The sequence below is a fragment of the Hemiscyllium ocellatum genome, chromosome 2 (assembly GCF_020745735.1).
Source record: "Hemiscyllium ocellatum isolate sHemOce1 chromosome 2, sHemOce1.pat.X.cur, whole genome shotgun sequence".
NCBI classification, from domain to species: Eukaryota; Metazoa; Chordata; class Chondrichthyes; order Orectolobiformes; family Hemiscylliidae; genus Hemiscyllium; species Hemiscyllium ocellatum.
This window is the reverse complement of record NC_083402.1, coordinates 61158497-61175877: the sequence shown is the minus strand read 5'-3', so window position 1 is coordinate 61175877 and position 17381 is coordinate 61158497. Positions and strand designations below refer to the sequence as shown.

General features: G+C 41.0%; 1 protein-coding gene across 1 annotated transcript in view; it reads left to right on the top strand.

Annotated features, from left to right (window-relative positions):
• Positions 1-17381, top strand: part of LOC132825857 (solute carrier organic anion transporter family member 4C1-like) — a 169368-nt gene that overhangs the window by 42306 nt on the left and 109681 nt on the right. The window contains exon 3 of the mRNA XM_060841427.1: positions 3046-3240. Within this exon, the coding sequence (XP_060697410.1) occupies positions 3046-3240 (195 nt within the window). The remainder of the gene's footprint in view (positions 1-3045; positions 3241-17381) is intronic.

The following is a 17381-nucleotide window of genomic DNA, read 5'->3' as shown; positions in this document are numbered from 1 at the left end:
GCACCCCTTGAACCGAAACCCACTCTCCCACACCAATCTTTGAGCCACGCATTTAATTCATTGATTTTATCTGTCCTATGTCAATTTCCCTATGGCACGAGCAGTTATCCTGAGATTATAACTTGGATGTTCTGTCTTTTTTGTTTGGTAGAACCTCCTTTCTAATCCTGTATCTGGTGTTGGTACCAAAGTGGTCAGTGACAACCAGATGCCTGCTGTTCCATTCCAGGTTTCTCCATAGCATCTAGGAGGTGTCCTTAACCCTGCCACTAGGCAGGCAACATATCATCTAGAAGTTGTGTTCAGGTCTGCTGGGACAAGAATATATACTCGTACCACTACTATGTTCTGATTTTGTCCTGCCACTTGAATGGCTCCCTGTACCATTATGCTATGACCAGTTCACTCATCCTGCCTGCAGTCCCCAGTTTCATCCACCAATTTGTAAGAACCTCATAACTGCCTAATGATTGCAAGGACTAAGGCTCATTGAGAATTGTCCTTTCAATTACCGTATCTGCCTCACCTGTAGTCACATCCTCTTGTCCTTGATCACGTACCAAATTTAAACTACCTAATCTAGGTGTCAGATAGATCAGTGTTCAGGTAATTAACTGATGTTGCACAATGGACTGCAGCTCCTCAGCCCAGATCTAAAGTTGCTCAAGCTGTAACCACTTGCTACAGATCTGTTTGCTGTGGATTATCTTGGTGTTTAGCAGTTCCCACATTCAGCGGCTGTAACATGGCACCAAAACTGCCATCTCTATTGCATTTTATTTAAGTTATTTTTTAATCACTCTGGTATCTTTGCTTGTTACACTTGAAGCATCCCACTGTTTAACTTTATATACTTTTTTTTAATGCCAGAATCAACGTTATACCTAGCAAGAATCTTTTAAAAAAAAAGAAATAAAAGACATAAGACCTGAACACAAACATGAAGACCTTACTTTTCCTTAAAAAGCCTGACCAATCCTATTCATCAATCAGCTGTTTTCTTTATTCAAAAGCTACCAAATACCTTTCTCTTTCCTCTGCTGAACTCGTCATAAGCTCAACTACGTCTGTCATACGGCACAGAAACAAACTATTCAGTTCAACCAGTCCATGCCGATCATAATCCCAAACTAAACTCTTCCCACCTGCCTACACTTGGCCCATATCCCTCCAAACATTTCTTAGTGTAGTCATGCACATCCCCCCAATGTAAAGGGCCTATCTGAGTCAGTAAGTGAGGATTCCATTTCAAATGGTTCTTAATTAGGCTGCTTCATCAATGGAACCTGTGAAAATAAACATCAGATTTCACTTTAATGCCAACTCCACATTAAATTAGGCTAAATTAGGTTTGTACAAATTAAAGATTTAGACACTACTTTACCCAACAAATGCATGCACTCAGTCCACACTCAATTCACTGTGTTTCCACAGGTTTGTTCCCATGATGCCTGGATTCAAACTAAATCTTACAAGGTGTTCTTCATTTCTTAGCGATGTTTCCCTTCCATCATGGTTGACAGATTCTTTGATTGAGTCCTGCATCCTATTCCTTCGCCCACCCCTTATGTCTGTCCCAGGATAGAAAAACTGTGCCATCATCACTTCTTTTCCATGAGTCAATGATCTTCTAATAATGTTTTTAAAATCAATTTACAGATGTTAAGGAATTCAGTAAAACATGCAAACAAGGTAGCATAACAGATCATACTGATTGTAATAATTCAAAACGTAGGGTGAGGTGGTGACATAATGACAATATTAGCTGAAAGATTTTATATCCAATACTCGTCTGGATCCTTTCTTTTTGTAATTTGTAGCTTCTTCTGTTGATGGAAATGAGGGTCTTCTGTGGTGCTGATTGCTTCCCAGAACCTTTGATAGTTATTCTTTGTTCATGAATTAATTGTAACTGCTGACAGTGATTGGCTTGATGTCTTCATGCACACACATTTCGCTCACAACATACGTGCCAGTCCATGTGAAATTCTTTCAAAAACTGATATAATTGATGTTCCTCAAAAGTTGCCATTAGTGGCTTTCTCCTGCATGGTAACATCTGCCCATCCCTGTAAATTTTCATTGTTCCTTCAAACTCTTCAGCCCCTGCACAACAGTGTCTTGGTCACTCTGCCTCTGCCTCAAACTAGCTGCTGTTCAGAGATCTTCACCCTCTTGGGTTTCTTCTTTTTCAACTGCATGCCAACCTCATCAGAGGGAGGACACAATGATATTCAGTCAGTTGGAAGTGACCTTGAACACCCTCAGCTTTGTCTCAGGACTCTGAGAAGTCTTATGTTTTTGGGTAAATAAGGGAAAAGCTACGTGGGAGCAAGATGAAAAGAAAGCCTTTTTACTCAGAAGGTTGTGAGTCTTTGGAATTCTATGGAACCTCAGTTATTTAATGTTGTCTGAGGATATTGATATAAATGCCATATGATAGCAGGTGAAATTTAAAATTAATTAGTTAATTAAAAATTCGAATGAAAAGAAATCTTGAAATTGAAAGTATGTCTCAGTTATGGTGACCATTAATCTATTATCGATTGTTGGAAAATCCAGACTGGTTCATTATGATCCTTTTGGGATAGAAATCAATTTCCCGACATGGTCTGGCCTGCATTCAACTTCAAAGCAATGTGATTGACTCTTAACTGCTAAGAAAGACAATTAAAGGTGACAACAAATGCTCGACTTACCAATAAGGCCTCCAATCCATGAAAGAAAAAATAAAGCCCTTGCCACTTTTTCATCTTTTCAAATCATCAAATGATTTATTTAGCCTAGTTCTGACCTCCTTTCTTATGTTCTTATTCCCATGATTAAAGGTTCATTTGTGCTGACTTCTTGATCATAGTATTGTTCGAAAGGACCATAATTGATGGGGTGAAGTACAGGTGACAGCTAATGGCAATCTTACTTATGTAGTCTCATATGTATTGGGATGGACAGCTCCTAAAAAAAATTGATTAGACAGGTAAGAAATTTCTGCAGATACACAGCTTTCAAACTGTTATGATAGTTTTACTATTTCTTTTCTTTCAGATACTTGTTCTACCCCTCACAGTAATGCTAGCATACCAGCTTGTGCTACCTCCACAGCTACAAAATCCTCCAGTTTTCTACTTGTGTTTCTTCTGGGTCAACTGCTACATGGGGTAGGAGGAACCCCTTTGTACACACTGGGAACGGCCCATATTGATGACTCTGTCTCTATCGAGAAAAGTTCCCTTTATATAGGTATGTTTACATGATAGTTTGTCATTTTATGTGAAATCATGTTCAGTTTTATTATCTAAGTTACTAGATGTTCAGAAAATTGTAGTACTTTGAATAGGAGAATAGTTCTGATACTGTATTTGATATTAATTTTTGAATGGCTAGGCACAGATATTACATCATTAAATTGACAGTTGAAGGCCATGTCAACAAGGGGTAATTATCACCACGTTCACAAGTAATATGGTGTTGCATTGGTGGTTTTGATCTGATTGAAGAAAATGTTTTGCCAGTGTTGGAGAGAGATTATAAAGAGGAGTCTGAATCCCGTGTTCAGCTGACAAATCGATCTTTATTTGGAGTTCCTTACCAACGCAGCCTGGGAGAGGTCACTGAAAACAGACTTCAAAATACTCCCACTACCCCCTCCACCCCAGTAAAGTACAGGATATTTATACATTCTGTGTTACAACGATTACATGCAACATGAGCATCAGCATTTCCCATCTCCCCTCCGACCGTTATCCCTTTCCCCAGACATTTTCCAGCAGCATCATTCTGAGTGGATGCTGTTTGTTACCTTGTGTGGCTGCGATTGTTTTCTGGTATTCCTTCACAAAGTGTATTTCCCTTTGTTGTTCATTATTTGGTTCTTGGTGTTTTTACCATTTGTATTTCAATCCCTCCAGCTGATGTGTTAGAGGCTTCTCTCTACTATCTCCAGTTGTTTGTCTAAAGAATTCAGCTAAATTCCTACACATTACTTTGTTAGTTGCACTGATAATTTCAGTATACATATGTGCATAATATATAATGACAATTGCTTAAAAAACATTGATTATGGTGAGATCAGACATTTCCTTCTCCACTGTTACTAAACAGCAAGTTTCCTCTTTGCCACTAAGATTTCTATGAGCCACTTCATTAAGTTGTCTGGTTGCCTTGAGCATGAAGGCCATCATTTTGACTATGAAAATTGCTGTGTCAAGTAACAATTCTCTTCAGCCATGGGCAGTTCCAACAATCCCCCCCGTTAGGTCCTTGGCCTAGGCATTAAGCTGGCCCGAGGCAATAATGCCCGTTTTTCTCAACCTTTGCTGCCTACTTTTACACTTTATTTCAATTGCTGATTGTCATATGATTTAACCCTGAATGATTAACTCTTATTGGTGTGTTTTGAAGATATAATTTTTGAAGCATGCTGTTCAATAATCACAGGCTGATTATACATACGATAAAGTTTAAGATTGACTCATGCTTAAATGGTGACAGGTTATGCATGGACTTAAAAGATTCTCCAGCTCTTCCTTCATTTTTATCCACTTTGTGAATATTTCTTCAGTTTTTATTTATCTCTAATTTTTACCTCCTTCTCACCAATACCAAAAGTTACTTTCCCTATGGATGTGTCAGTACCTCAACATTTAAACTGTGTTTTTGTGCTCCTCCAGGGCACACTGATCATTTTGTCAAGGAGATGTACATGTCTGGGGCCTGTTCTTCAGTGCATTTTCACCTTGCATTCCTGCATGTCAGTTATTTCAGATGTAACAATCACCACTGTCAATGTACATCAGTCTCTCAAAATCATGCAATGCATTCTTGACTTTTAGGTGATCTTTTCAAAAGTTCAAAATTCACTGGAGGGTGCCTGTGTATCCTCCTTGCCTGGTCTAGTGTTCAAGATGGTGGCAAATCAGCCAATTAATTTCCCTTAACATAAGTGTAAGGCTCGCATATCTTCAATAGAAAACTGTTAATTATCCAATTCGATCTACACTTTGATTTTATTGAATATATTCATAGGATATAACTAAGTCCAAGGTGAGTCATTCCCATTTCCATTTGATACTTTTTTCTGTTACTAGTCTTTTATTTTAAATTAGGCCCCATTAATTACCATTGTAACTGATTCGGGATCTCTGGAGAAACCAGAGTATAAGTAAAAAGAAGTACGTTTTCATAATAACCTTAAAAGAGATAAATAAACATGATTACTGTGTGATTTCAAGCATTACAACATTTTGCTTGTTTAGTCTTTTTTTATTAAAAAGTACGCAGTTCTCAATTGTAATTTGCTAGATTATACTTTTACTTTCCTTCTCAAAATTATTCCAAATTTAACGTTGACAACAACTGACTCATGTTTCTTTTGTGTACAGCCTCTGTAGTGTTGTTGGCCAACTGGCTTCAATTAATCTCTTCCAAAACAATCTATTCCATTTTTTACTGATACAAATTAAAGCCACCTAGATTGTTTCCATTGGCTATTGTTTTAAATTAACATTTAGAGATTTAAATTTATTTGCCCTTTAAGATTCAGGTTATGTTGAATTAGTTACTTGTGTCAAGTAATTTTATCAGTCCCAATTTCAGAAGCAATTACATCCTGGTCTGGTGATTTTAAATAGTGCTCTTATATTTAGGGGTTCCAGTGATTGTAGTCAGTTTAGGATTCTCCTGATTTCAAGGACTTTACCTCCACAAGACTTCCAGCTCTCTTGCTATGTTCTCGAAACCTATTCAGAAATGAAAAGCAAAACCCACTCGCACTGGGTTATTAATACCCAGAATCACAAATCCCACCACACATAAGATGTTTGAGATACTTTAAAACTGCCAGCAGGAAGAGTTAGCTGTGCTAGTCTCAGAAAGGACAGAGTGCAAGTCACCAGGTGATCTCAATACTTTCACGTATTCAGTTCAAAAAACAGTTAGACAATCTTTTAATAATTTCAAACTGGCTTTTTAAATTTCTATTATCTTAAAGAAAATATTTTTGAAGAAGGTATATGGAAAAAACAATTCTCATTCCAAATTCAGAGTTCAAATTGGATGACTTCCAAAATCATTTATCTATGTTTTTGAGAACAAGCTAAACTATTTTTTGCCTACAACATCTTTTCTACAGCGGCATAAAAAAAAACTATTTAAACTTTTCAATGAAATAAGATTTGAAAGTCTTGAATCTATGATGTTTTCAAACTACTCCCTATTTGGTGCTGATTTCAGTCAAAAGTAACTGCCATGGTAACTCTCTGTAAATGCAAACCAATTTTCACAGAGGGATTAGATTACCTACAGTGTGGAAATAGGCCTTTCGGCCCAACAAGTCCACACCGACCCTCTGAAGAGCAACCCACCCAGACCCATTCCCTTACATTTAACCCTGACTAATGCACTTAACACTACAGACAATTTAGCATGTCCAATTCACCTGACCTGCACATCTTTGGACTGTGGGAGGAAACCAGAGAACCCGGAGGAAACCCACGCAGACACGGGGAGAATGTGCAAACTCCACACAGACAGTTGCCCGAAATGGGAACTGAACCCGGGTCCCTGGCGCTGTGAGGCAGCAGTGCTAACCACTGAGCCACAGTGCTGCCTTGTTTGATAGAATTCTTTAACTTCACTGAAATTGAAGGACTTGTAGATCTCTTCTCAACTGTACTTAAGGATTCTACTCCTTTGTCCACCCTTTCTGGTTCATAGGTGACATTGCACACCAGCTTTGTCTCACTACACAGGTGAAAGAGGGCAATGCTGTCGATGATATTCTCAAGGTTTTGCAAGATAATAGCCGCAGTTGCTGTTTGTTTACAGATTTTGGCTGGGCATCTTTTGATTTTTGGTGTTGTATGAGGTCTGTTTCATCTTTAGTTTCAAAATCAATATCCAATTCTTCCAGTTGCAATATTGGGTCTATATGTACCCTTATCCTCGTACAGTAGGTACGGTGATTTCCTGTTGTAGAGTCATAGAGTCAAAGAGCACTGATAAAAACCCTACAGCCCAACTTGTCTGCACTGACCAGACATCCCAAGCTGACCTAGTCCCAGTTGCCAGCATTTGGCCTATGTCTCTATAAACTCTTCCAATTCATATACCCATCCAGGTGCCTTTTCAATGTTGTAATTGTACCCACCTCCACCACTTCCTCTGTCAGCTCATTCCTTACACACACACCCTCTGTGTGAAACAGTTACCCCTCAGGTCCTTTTTAAGTCTTTCCCCTCTCACCTTAACTTATGCTCTTGAGCTTTGGTTTCCCCCTGCGTAGGAAAAAGATCTGGACTATTCATTTTACCCATGCCTATAATGATTTTATAAACTTTTATAAAACATCTTCTGATGTTCCAGAGAAAAAATTCCCTGCCTATTTAGCCTCAGTCCTAGCAACATTCTTGTAAATCTTTCCTGCACCCTCTCAAGTTTAACAACATTCTTCCTGCAGAAGGATGACAAGAGTTGTACGCAGTATTCTGAAAGTGGCCTCACCAATGTTCTGCACAGCCATTTTTTTCTCAACTCCTGTACTCCATGTTCTCAACAATGAAAGCAAGCATGCTAAATGCTTTCTTCATCATTCTGTCGACTTATGACTCCACTTTCAAAGAATTATATACTTGCACCCAGAGGTCTGTTTATTTGACAACACTCCCTAGGGCCCGGCCTTTAACTGTGTAAGTCTTGCCCTGGTTTGCCTAATCCAAAAGCAGCACCTCAAATTTATCGAAATTAAACTCCATCTGCCACTCCTCAGTCCATTGACCCATCTGATCAAGGTCCCACTGTACTCTGAAATAACCTTCACTGTCCACTACACCACTTATTTTAGTATAACTTGCACACTTACTAACCGTGCTTCTTATATTCACATCCAAATCATTCATATTGATAATCATTTTTACCTTGTAGGTCTTTTACCAATTTCAGCAGATTTTTATTTTCTTCATCTAACTGTAAAGCATACAAATGGGCACTGTGGGCTTACCTATTGTGGACAGTTTTTAATTCGGTAAACTGCTTTTGTAACCTCTTTCAAAAGCCGATCAAGGACACATTGTCACCGCATATTTCTCCAATTTCCAGTACAGCTCCCGTCGTTGATGATCCTAACTGTTCCATTTAACTAGCAACAAGTCGCATTTTTTAATATGCCAGTGATGTGATAACCTCCATTAAAGACTGCTGCTTCTCACAGTTTGCAAAACAAAGCCAATTAAACAGTTACTACTGTGATACATTAGTTGGGTAGATAAAAAAGTTATACAACCATGACCATTGGGGATGATTTACCAATAGTAGAGGATAAACAGGCTGTTAGCACAGAATGTTTTAGTCTTGGTGTAGTGGTAGGGGCAGCATTCTGCTCTCCAGTCAATGTATCAGGGAACTTCACCCTTGATCTTCCTCCTGTCCTTTCTCCTTCTTCAACATTTTACATTGACACAGCTTCTGACTCATTAAACAGCTTTAAAGTGGTGTGAGGTTCCTTCTTTTCTTAACCCTCCTTAGTTTTCTGTACAGACTCTAATCTCCCTGTCCCTGTCCCTCTACCTGTGGGGTTCTATACCATCCCTGGGGTGGACTAGGGTCACTGTCCTGCTGTAACGCTCTTTCCTGTACCCAGTGTGGATTTTACTGCGCAACTGCAAGCCTCTCTACTATTCCTGAAATGAACTAGGACCCAATCATGGTCCATCTCACATAGCACAATTCCAGTCTCTCCCTTAGTTACTTTAGTACCACAACTTACATCTGGGACTGACTACAGCATTTGTAAAGGATAGAAATGTTCAACATACTCACCCAATTAGGACCTACACAACCGGTTGCAGACAAGTGTAATACCCTGCTTGTAGTACCAATTTGGGGCTCAGAGATTTTAAAGAGCAGTCTGAGTCCCATGTTCAGCTGCACAAATTGCTCTTTATTTAAAACTCCTTACCAACGCAGGCTGGGGGAGGTCTCTGGCAAGAGACTTCAAGACACTCACCCCCTCCCAATAAAGTACCGGATATTTATATATTCCGCGCTACAATGATTACGTGCAACATTGACATCCCCTCCCCAGACACGTGCTAGCAGCATCATTCTGTGTAGGTGCTTTTTGTTACCTTGTGAAACTGCGATTGTTTATTTTCCTAATGTCATAATGATTATGTAATGTTTTGCATTTGCCCCCTTACAATGCTGTATGTTTTTTTGTGTCCTTTCACGAGGATATCTGTTTATACTCTTTGTTGTACGTCATTCAGTCCTTAGTGTTTACACCATTTGTCCTTCAATCCCCTTAGCTGATGGGATGGAGCTACTATTTACAGCCATTTGTCTAAAGGAATTCAGTTAAATTTCTTTAGTTTGTTAGCTGTTCTTATCATTTTAGTAAATCTACATACATAATATGTAATGACAATTACTTAAAAAAGCCTTTAATTATGGTCAGACTTTATTTTCTACACTTTGCTAAATAGCATGTTTTCCCTGTCTCACTATTAGGCACTTCATTATCCTGTCTAGTTGCTAGGTATATGAAGGCTATGATTCTGACTATGTAAACAACCGCCTCGGCTATCAATTCTCTTCAGCTATGGGCAGCTCCAACACCTAGTAACTTTTTTTTGAAGATTGTGTCTTTTGAAATTGTCGTATTTTTTCAAAATAGCAAGGGGCAAAAACTAATTTTGTGTGCAGAAAAATTGGAATTGCTCTTAAAGAAATTATGTATAATTATGTTTCACATTATGCAGAAAACAATTTCCTCAATAGCTAACTATTGTAAACCATTTATATATACTACATGTACTATTTATATACATTTACACATACAAAAATGCTGTTATATTGTCGTGTGTTCTAAGTTTAGGATTACTTATTCACCCAAAAGTATACTATTAAGTCCATAGTCTTTTTACTCAAATGCTCATTGTTTACAGATAGATTATCACATATTCTCTTCACAAGATGGGAGCATCTGCTACCTTCTTGATCACTACCATCTCATGTGACTCTGGCATCAGTTATATTCTGATGCTAACCTCATGACTCTACATTTCCCAAGTCTTTTTCCTATCATATTTACATTCACTGGATCTCCCTCTGCAAACTTTCAGCCTTTACAGGATAGCCTCTCTGGTGGTTTGACCAGTCCCCCTGATATTTCTATGATATCATTTTGATGTCAAAGATGTTCTGTAAGGTCCATTGTGTTGATGTGATTTGTCTTATCCTGTTTATTAAGCTTTGTTCTTCTGAACCTCCATGTTTCTATTGGCTTCTTGTTCAATAATGTTAGTGCAGTGTTGCTTCACCTTGTGGTATCGTATTCCATCTGAATCATATATGATTTAATTTGAGATAATTTTCAATATCTGTAACTTCTGTTTGTTGGGACATGACATCTTTTCACTTCCCGAATATTAGCTCCAGCAATTCTTGTGCTATGTGCCCATTAATAGAGTTTTAAGCTTCTTGTCTCTTTGTTCTTTCTATCATTGTTGTACCCTTCTGTAGTCATTCACCATCGCATTTTAATACATGTGACAGAGATGGAAGCAGTGTTCTTAATCTTGTACCTGTTTGACAAACCATTCTTTAGGCGTGAAGATCAATAATTCATAAAAGCAAAATCAAAAATCACACAATACTTAGTTACGGTTCAACAGTTTTATTTGGAAGTACGAGCTTTTGGAGCACTGCTCCTTTGTCAGTTAACGAGTGGGGCAGGAACATATGGCACAGAATTTTTAGTAAAAGATCAAAGTGTCATACAACTGATACGAAGTATTGAGCAAATCTAGATTGCTGCTAAGTCTTTAATCACTTAGAATTGGGTTGCAGGTTTCGATTCATTAGTATGTAAGTACCTGAACTCCTTTCAGGTCACACTCCCAAGATAACTCAAGGTTTTATATAAAAGAAAGGTGACATCTCAGCTCAGACAATGCATTAAAGGTGTGAGGTTAGAGTCTGTCTTTATTCCAGTCTGAGTCAGACTGGTTCTCTTTCCAAAGTAGGAATAGATAAAACGTGATATGGACTAATTGCCAATGGATTGTGTGCTTTTTGAACAAAACGGAATGTATCCGCAAATACAAATCTGCAAATGCAAATTCACCCCGTAAACTTATATGTGGATGTGTGTGAGGGAGAGAGAGAGAGAGTGAGTGTATGTGTGACTGTGCTTATTGAGTGTGATGGAGTATTTGCCTGTGAAAGGGTGTGCACGTGAGTGTGTGAGAGTATATGTGTGAGCATTTGTATGAGAGAGGGTCTGTGTTAGTGTGATCATGTGTAAAAGTGTGTGTATATAAGTGTATGTATGTGTGAGAGTATTTAGTGTAGTGGGGTCACCTGTAGTGTGACATGAACCTAAGAACTCGGTTGAGGCCATGCACATAGCTACAGAACTTGGCTATCAGCCTCTGCTTGGTGTTGTTGCATATCCCAAAGTCCGCCTTGGAGGACAGGCACCTGAAGACCTGAGGCCAAATGTCCTTGACTGCTGAAGTGCTGCCCGACTGGGAAGGAACATCCCTGTCTGACAATTGTTGCACAGTGTCCTTTCATCCGTTGCCATAGCGTCTGCTTGGTCTCACCAATATTCCATGCCTCGGGATAGCCTTGGTAGCAGCATATGAGATAGACAATGTTGACCGAGGCACATGTGTACCTGTAACGCACATGGTGGATGGTCTTCCCACGTGAAACTTTGACATGGCTTGCAGTGGTTGCCATGACAGGGTTGTATGGTGTTGTGGTCGACGTTGTATTGAAGGCTGGGCAGTTTGCTGCAAACAATGGTCTGCATAAGGTTTGGCAGTTGTTTGAAGGTGAGAAGTAGGATTGTAGGGAAGATCTTGGTGGGGTGCTGATCCTCATTGATAATTTGTTGCAGGCAACAAAGAACATGGCGTAGTTTCTCTGCTCTTGGGAAGTACTGGACAACGAAGGGTACCCTATCGGTCGTATCCCATTTCTGTCTCCTGAGGAGGTCATTGCAGTTTTTCACTGTGGTATATCGGAACTGGCGGTTAATGAGTTGAGCATCATATCCTGTTCTTATGAGAGCATCCTTCAGCACCTTCAGGTGTCCGTCACGTTCCTCCTCATCTGAACAGATCCTGTGTGTGCATACAGCTTGTCTGTAGGAGATGGCTGTTTTAATATGTTTAGGGTGGAAGCACGAGTAGTGTAGTATTGTGAGGTTATCCTTCGGTTTGTGGTAAAGTGAGGTACTGACGTTTCCATCCTTGATGGAGATGCGTGTGTCCAAGAATGAGACAGATACTAAAGAGTAGTCCATGGTAATTCTGATGGTGGGATAAAATTTGTTGATATCATTATGTAGTTTTTACAGTGATTCCTTGCCATGGGTCTAGAGGAAGAAAAGTGTCATCAATATATCTGATATATAGTGTTCATTAGTGGTCCTGCAAAGAGAAGAGGTCTTGTTCAAACTTGTGCATGAAAATCTTGGCATATTAGAGTGCAAATTTGGTCCCCATGGCCGTTCTGTGTGTCTGGATAAAGAACTGGTTGTCAAATATTAAGACGTTGTAGTTGAAGATGAAATGAATGAGTTGTAGGATGGTGCCTGGCAGTTGTTGGTATTGAGTGCTGAGGCTGTTGTAGTGATGCCATAGTTGTGGGAGTTGCTGATGTAGAGTGCTGAAATGTCCACTGTAACAAGGAATTACAAGAAAAGCAAGTTTGAGGTCTTTGTGTTTCTTCAATGAAGCTTTAGCCATTTTTTTCCCTTTTGCCATTTGCTTGATTGGCTCCTGTCCACCACCTTGACTATCCAGTCCTTTAGCCACCGACGTATAGTGGAGGCAGTATGTGCATCTACAATATACAGTGCAGCAAAGCTCCTTCAACTGCACCTTCCAAACTAGCAACCTCTGCCATCAAGAAGGACCAGAACAGCAGATGCATGGGAACATTAGAATATAAGAAATACTAGCAGGAGTAGATTATTCAGGCTCTCAAGCCTGCCCCGCCATTCTATAAACTTAGTTAAAGCCAAAAAGACTGCAGTTACTGGAATCCAAAGTAGACAAGCAGGAGGCTGGAAGAACACAGCAAGACAGACAGCAATAGGAGATGGAGAAGTCTGATGGTACAGATACAACCCTTCCTCAGGATCTGTGCTGGGGGTAGGGGGAGTTTGGTTATGGGTGGGGAGAGGGGCAGAGTGGTGAGGTGGTGATAGGTGAATATAGATGGTACGTACGACCTTGTCCATGTGGAAGATAAGGTATTATTCCTCTAATTTGCGATCTGATTCACTGTGGCAGTGGAGGAGACCGAGAATGGTCATGTCGGAGAGGAAATGGGAAGGGGAATTGAAATGGTTCCGGCTGAGATACTTGGCAAAATATACCCCGAGTTTACGTTTTATCTCACCGATGTAGAGAAGACCACATTGGGAGCATCGGACACAATAAATTGAGTTGGAGGAGAGGCAGGTGGACCTCTGTCTCACCTGAAAGGACTGTTTGGAGCCTTGGATGGAGGTGCGGGGGATGGTGTGCTCGCAGGTTTTGCATCTTTTATGGTTGCAGGGGAGGATACTGTAAAGTTCCAGGGGGAATAAGTAGGGAGTGGTGAAGGGAACGGCCCTTGCAGAAGGCAGAGAGGGGTGGGGAGGGGAAAATGTTCTTGGTGGTGGGGTCTAGTTGAAGTTGGTGTAAGTGTTTGAGGATGATATGTTGGATGTGTAGATTGGTGGGGTGGAAAGTGAGGTCAAAGGGGGAGGGGAGAATCCCTGTCTTTATTATGTTTGGATGGGGCAGGGTGTAGAGCAATGGAGCAGGGAATGGAGGAGATGCAGTAAAGGGATGCCTGGATAACAGGAGGGGAAAGAACATTGTTTAAAATAGGTGAACATCTGGGATGCTTGGGAGTTGGACATCAGAGCAGATGCAACGGAGACGGAGGACTTGGGAAAATGGGATGGAGTTTTTGCATGATATGGGTGGGAATCTGTGGGTTTGTCATAAATGTCAGTCCATAAGCTGTCATTAGAGTTGGAAACGGAGAAGTCAGGGAAGGGGAGGGAGGTAGCTGAGGTGGACCAAGTGGAAACTGTTGGCAAAGTCAATGCCACCCTAACCATAAACTCATGTAGTCTCTCTCAGACACCTCCTTCCCCTTCCTTGACCACTCTGTGTTCATCTCTATCTCCCAGATGTCCACCTATTTTACTCAATGTCCTTTTCCCTCCTTTGTCATCCAGACAACCCTACACCGCACCTCCTCCATTCCATTGCTCTAAACTCCAAACATAACAAAGACAGGGTCCTCCTTGTCTTCATATTCCACCCCATCAGTCTATGGATTCTACGTATCATCCTGAAACACTTCCGCCAACTCCAATCTGACCCCACCACGAGAACACGTGCTGCTCTCAACCCCAAAGGACCATTCCCTTCGCCACTCCTTGGTTTGCGCCACCCTCACCAAAAACCCCACCAACTACCCTGGCACCTTCCCCTGTCACCGTACAAGATGCAAAACCTGCTAGCTCACCATTCCCTTCACCACCATCCAGGGCCCAAAAAGTCCTTCCAGGTGAGACAGAAGTTCACCTGCCTTTCCTCCAACCGAGTTTACGGTGTGTTCCTGATCTTTGTTCACTACATCGGTGAGACCAAACACAAATTAAGGGCATGTTTCGCTGAGCATCTCAGCTGCCTGTAAGGGTCAGCTGACCTCCCAGTTACCGCCTATTTCAGTTCTCCTTCCCATTCCATCTCTGACATGGCCATCTCGGCCTCCTCCATTGCCACAGTGAATCAGACCGCAAATTGGAGGAGCACACATATAAATCATAAACTTATATGTATGCACGTGTTGGAGCAGAGTGTGTGTGGGTGTGGGAGTGTATGCTTGTGGGTGTGGGAGTGTGTGCTTGTGGGTGTGAGTGCACATGATAGAGTGTGTGTATATGCCTATGCGTGTAAGCTTGGTAATTGTGTGTGTGAGTGTGATGTGGTATGTGTCTGTGAAAGAATGCATGTGTAGTTGTGAATGCGTATGCTTTTGAAAGAGAGAGAGTGTGTGTGTGTGTGTGTCTGTCTGTGTGTGTTTCGTGCAGTGGGGTCAGCTGTGGTGTGATATGAGTTGAGACCATTCTGATGAGGACCGAACTTTGCTATCAGCTTCTGCTCAGCCAGTCTGCATTGTTTCTTGTCCCGAAGTCCGCCTTGGAGTATGGTCATCCGAAGGTCCGAGGCCGAATGTCCTGGACCACTGATGTGTTCCCCGATTGGGAGGGAACACTCCTGTCTGGTGATTGTTGCGCAGTATCCATTCATCTGTTGTCATAGCGTCTGTTTGGTATCGCCAATGTACCATGCCTCAGGGCATCCTTGCCTGTAGCATATGAGATAGACCACATTGGCTGAGTCACATAGTACTCACCGCGTATATGGTGGGAGATGTCCCACGTGCAATGGTGTTATCCATGTCAATACTCTTGACACTTCTTGCAGTGGCCACCAAAGCAGTGTTGTAACATTGTTGTACTGAAGGCTGGGCAGTTTGTTGCAAACAATGATCTGTTTAAGGTTTGGTGGTTGTTTAAAGGTGGGAAGTGGAGGTGTGGGATAGGTCTTGGCGAGGTGCTCATCCTCATCAATAATGTGTTGAAGTCTGTGAAGAATATGGCGTAGTCATTTGGCTGCAGGGAAGTACTGGACAACGAACGGTATCCTTTCTGTTTTAGCCAATGTCTGTCTCCTGAGGAGGTTATTGGACACAGACAGACTTCACACCTGAAAAGCTGAGCTATCTTGAGAACGTAATTTAAAAGAAGTTCTGGAACTTACATATCAAAGAACAGAAACCAGCATATCAAATTCTAAAAGATGAAAGGTTTGATCTAAAATTGTTTAATGTATCACATTTCCATGACACTGGACTCCTTTGGCTATAAATTCTGTAATCATGACCTTGTTCTCCAGAACCACCTGATGAAGGAGCGGCGCCCTGAAAGTTAGTGCTTCCAAATAAACTTGTTGGACTATAACCTGGTGTTGTGTGATTTATAACATTATTTTATAAGATCATGACTGATCTGCCTCAGGACTGAACTTCTGTTTTATCCCAACTCCTAATAGCTCTCAACATCTATCCTGTCAAACCCCTGAGAACTTTGTATATTTGAACAAGATCACCCTTCATTCTCCAGGATACCCGCACAACCAACTCCATTGCCCCGTGGCTGAACATTTCAACTCCCCCTCCCATTCTGCTGAGTACATGCGAGGTCCTGGGCCTCATCCATCGCCACTCCATACCACCTGACGCCTGGACGAAGAATGCCTTATCTTCCGCCTCGGGATCCTTCAACTCCAGGGCATCAATGTGGACTTCACCAGTTTCCTCATTACCCCTCCCCCACCTTACCCCAGTTCCAACCTTCCAGCTCAGTACCATCGTCATGACCTGTCCCACTTATCAATCTTCCTTCCTGCCTATCTGCTCCACCCTCCTCTCTGACTTATCACCTTTACCCACATCTCTATCCACCTATTGTACTCTCAGCTACCTTCTCCCCAGCCCTACCCCCCTCCCATTTATCTCTGCACTCTCGAGGCTCCCAGCTCATTCCTGATGAAGGGCTCTGGCCCGAAATGTCAATTTTCCTGCTCTTCAGATGCTGCCTGACCTGCTGTGCTTTTCCAGCAACTCATTCCCAACTCTGATCTCCATCATCTGCAGACCTCACTGTCTCCTCATTCTCTAAACTCTAATGAACAAAATCTAACCAGTGAGTCCATTCTCGATGAATCAGCCCTTTCACTTTTGTAATGCCTTTTGTACTGTCTTCAATAGCAATATATCCTTTCTTAAATACAGGGACCAGAACTGTACGGGGCACCAGATGCAGCTTCACCAACACTCTGTACAGTTGTAATAAGATTTCTCTATTTTTAAAGTCAATTTGTCTTCTAAATTACTTGCTCCTTCAACATGCAGTGTTCTTGGCTTTATTAATAAGGACATAGAGTACTAGAGCAAGGAGGCAATATTGAACTTATATAAGATGCCCGTTAGAATTCACTTGGAGTATTGTGTACATTTGTGGGTGTCGCATTGTAGGAAAGATCCAAATGTTTTGAAAAGAGTGCAGAAGCAATTTGCAAGAATGATTCTAGAAATGAGAAGCTTCAGTTACGAAAATAGATTAAAGAAATTGAGATCCTTCTCTTTAGTAAAAAAGAAGTCAGCTGAGAGGATATTTGACAGAGGTTTTCAAAATCATGTCCAGTGATGCCCACATTCCCTTAAACAAATAATAAAAAAGGGATAGTGAGGGTAATAGGTAACAAAAACAAAGTCATATTTTCATCTAAAATTTTGACATT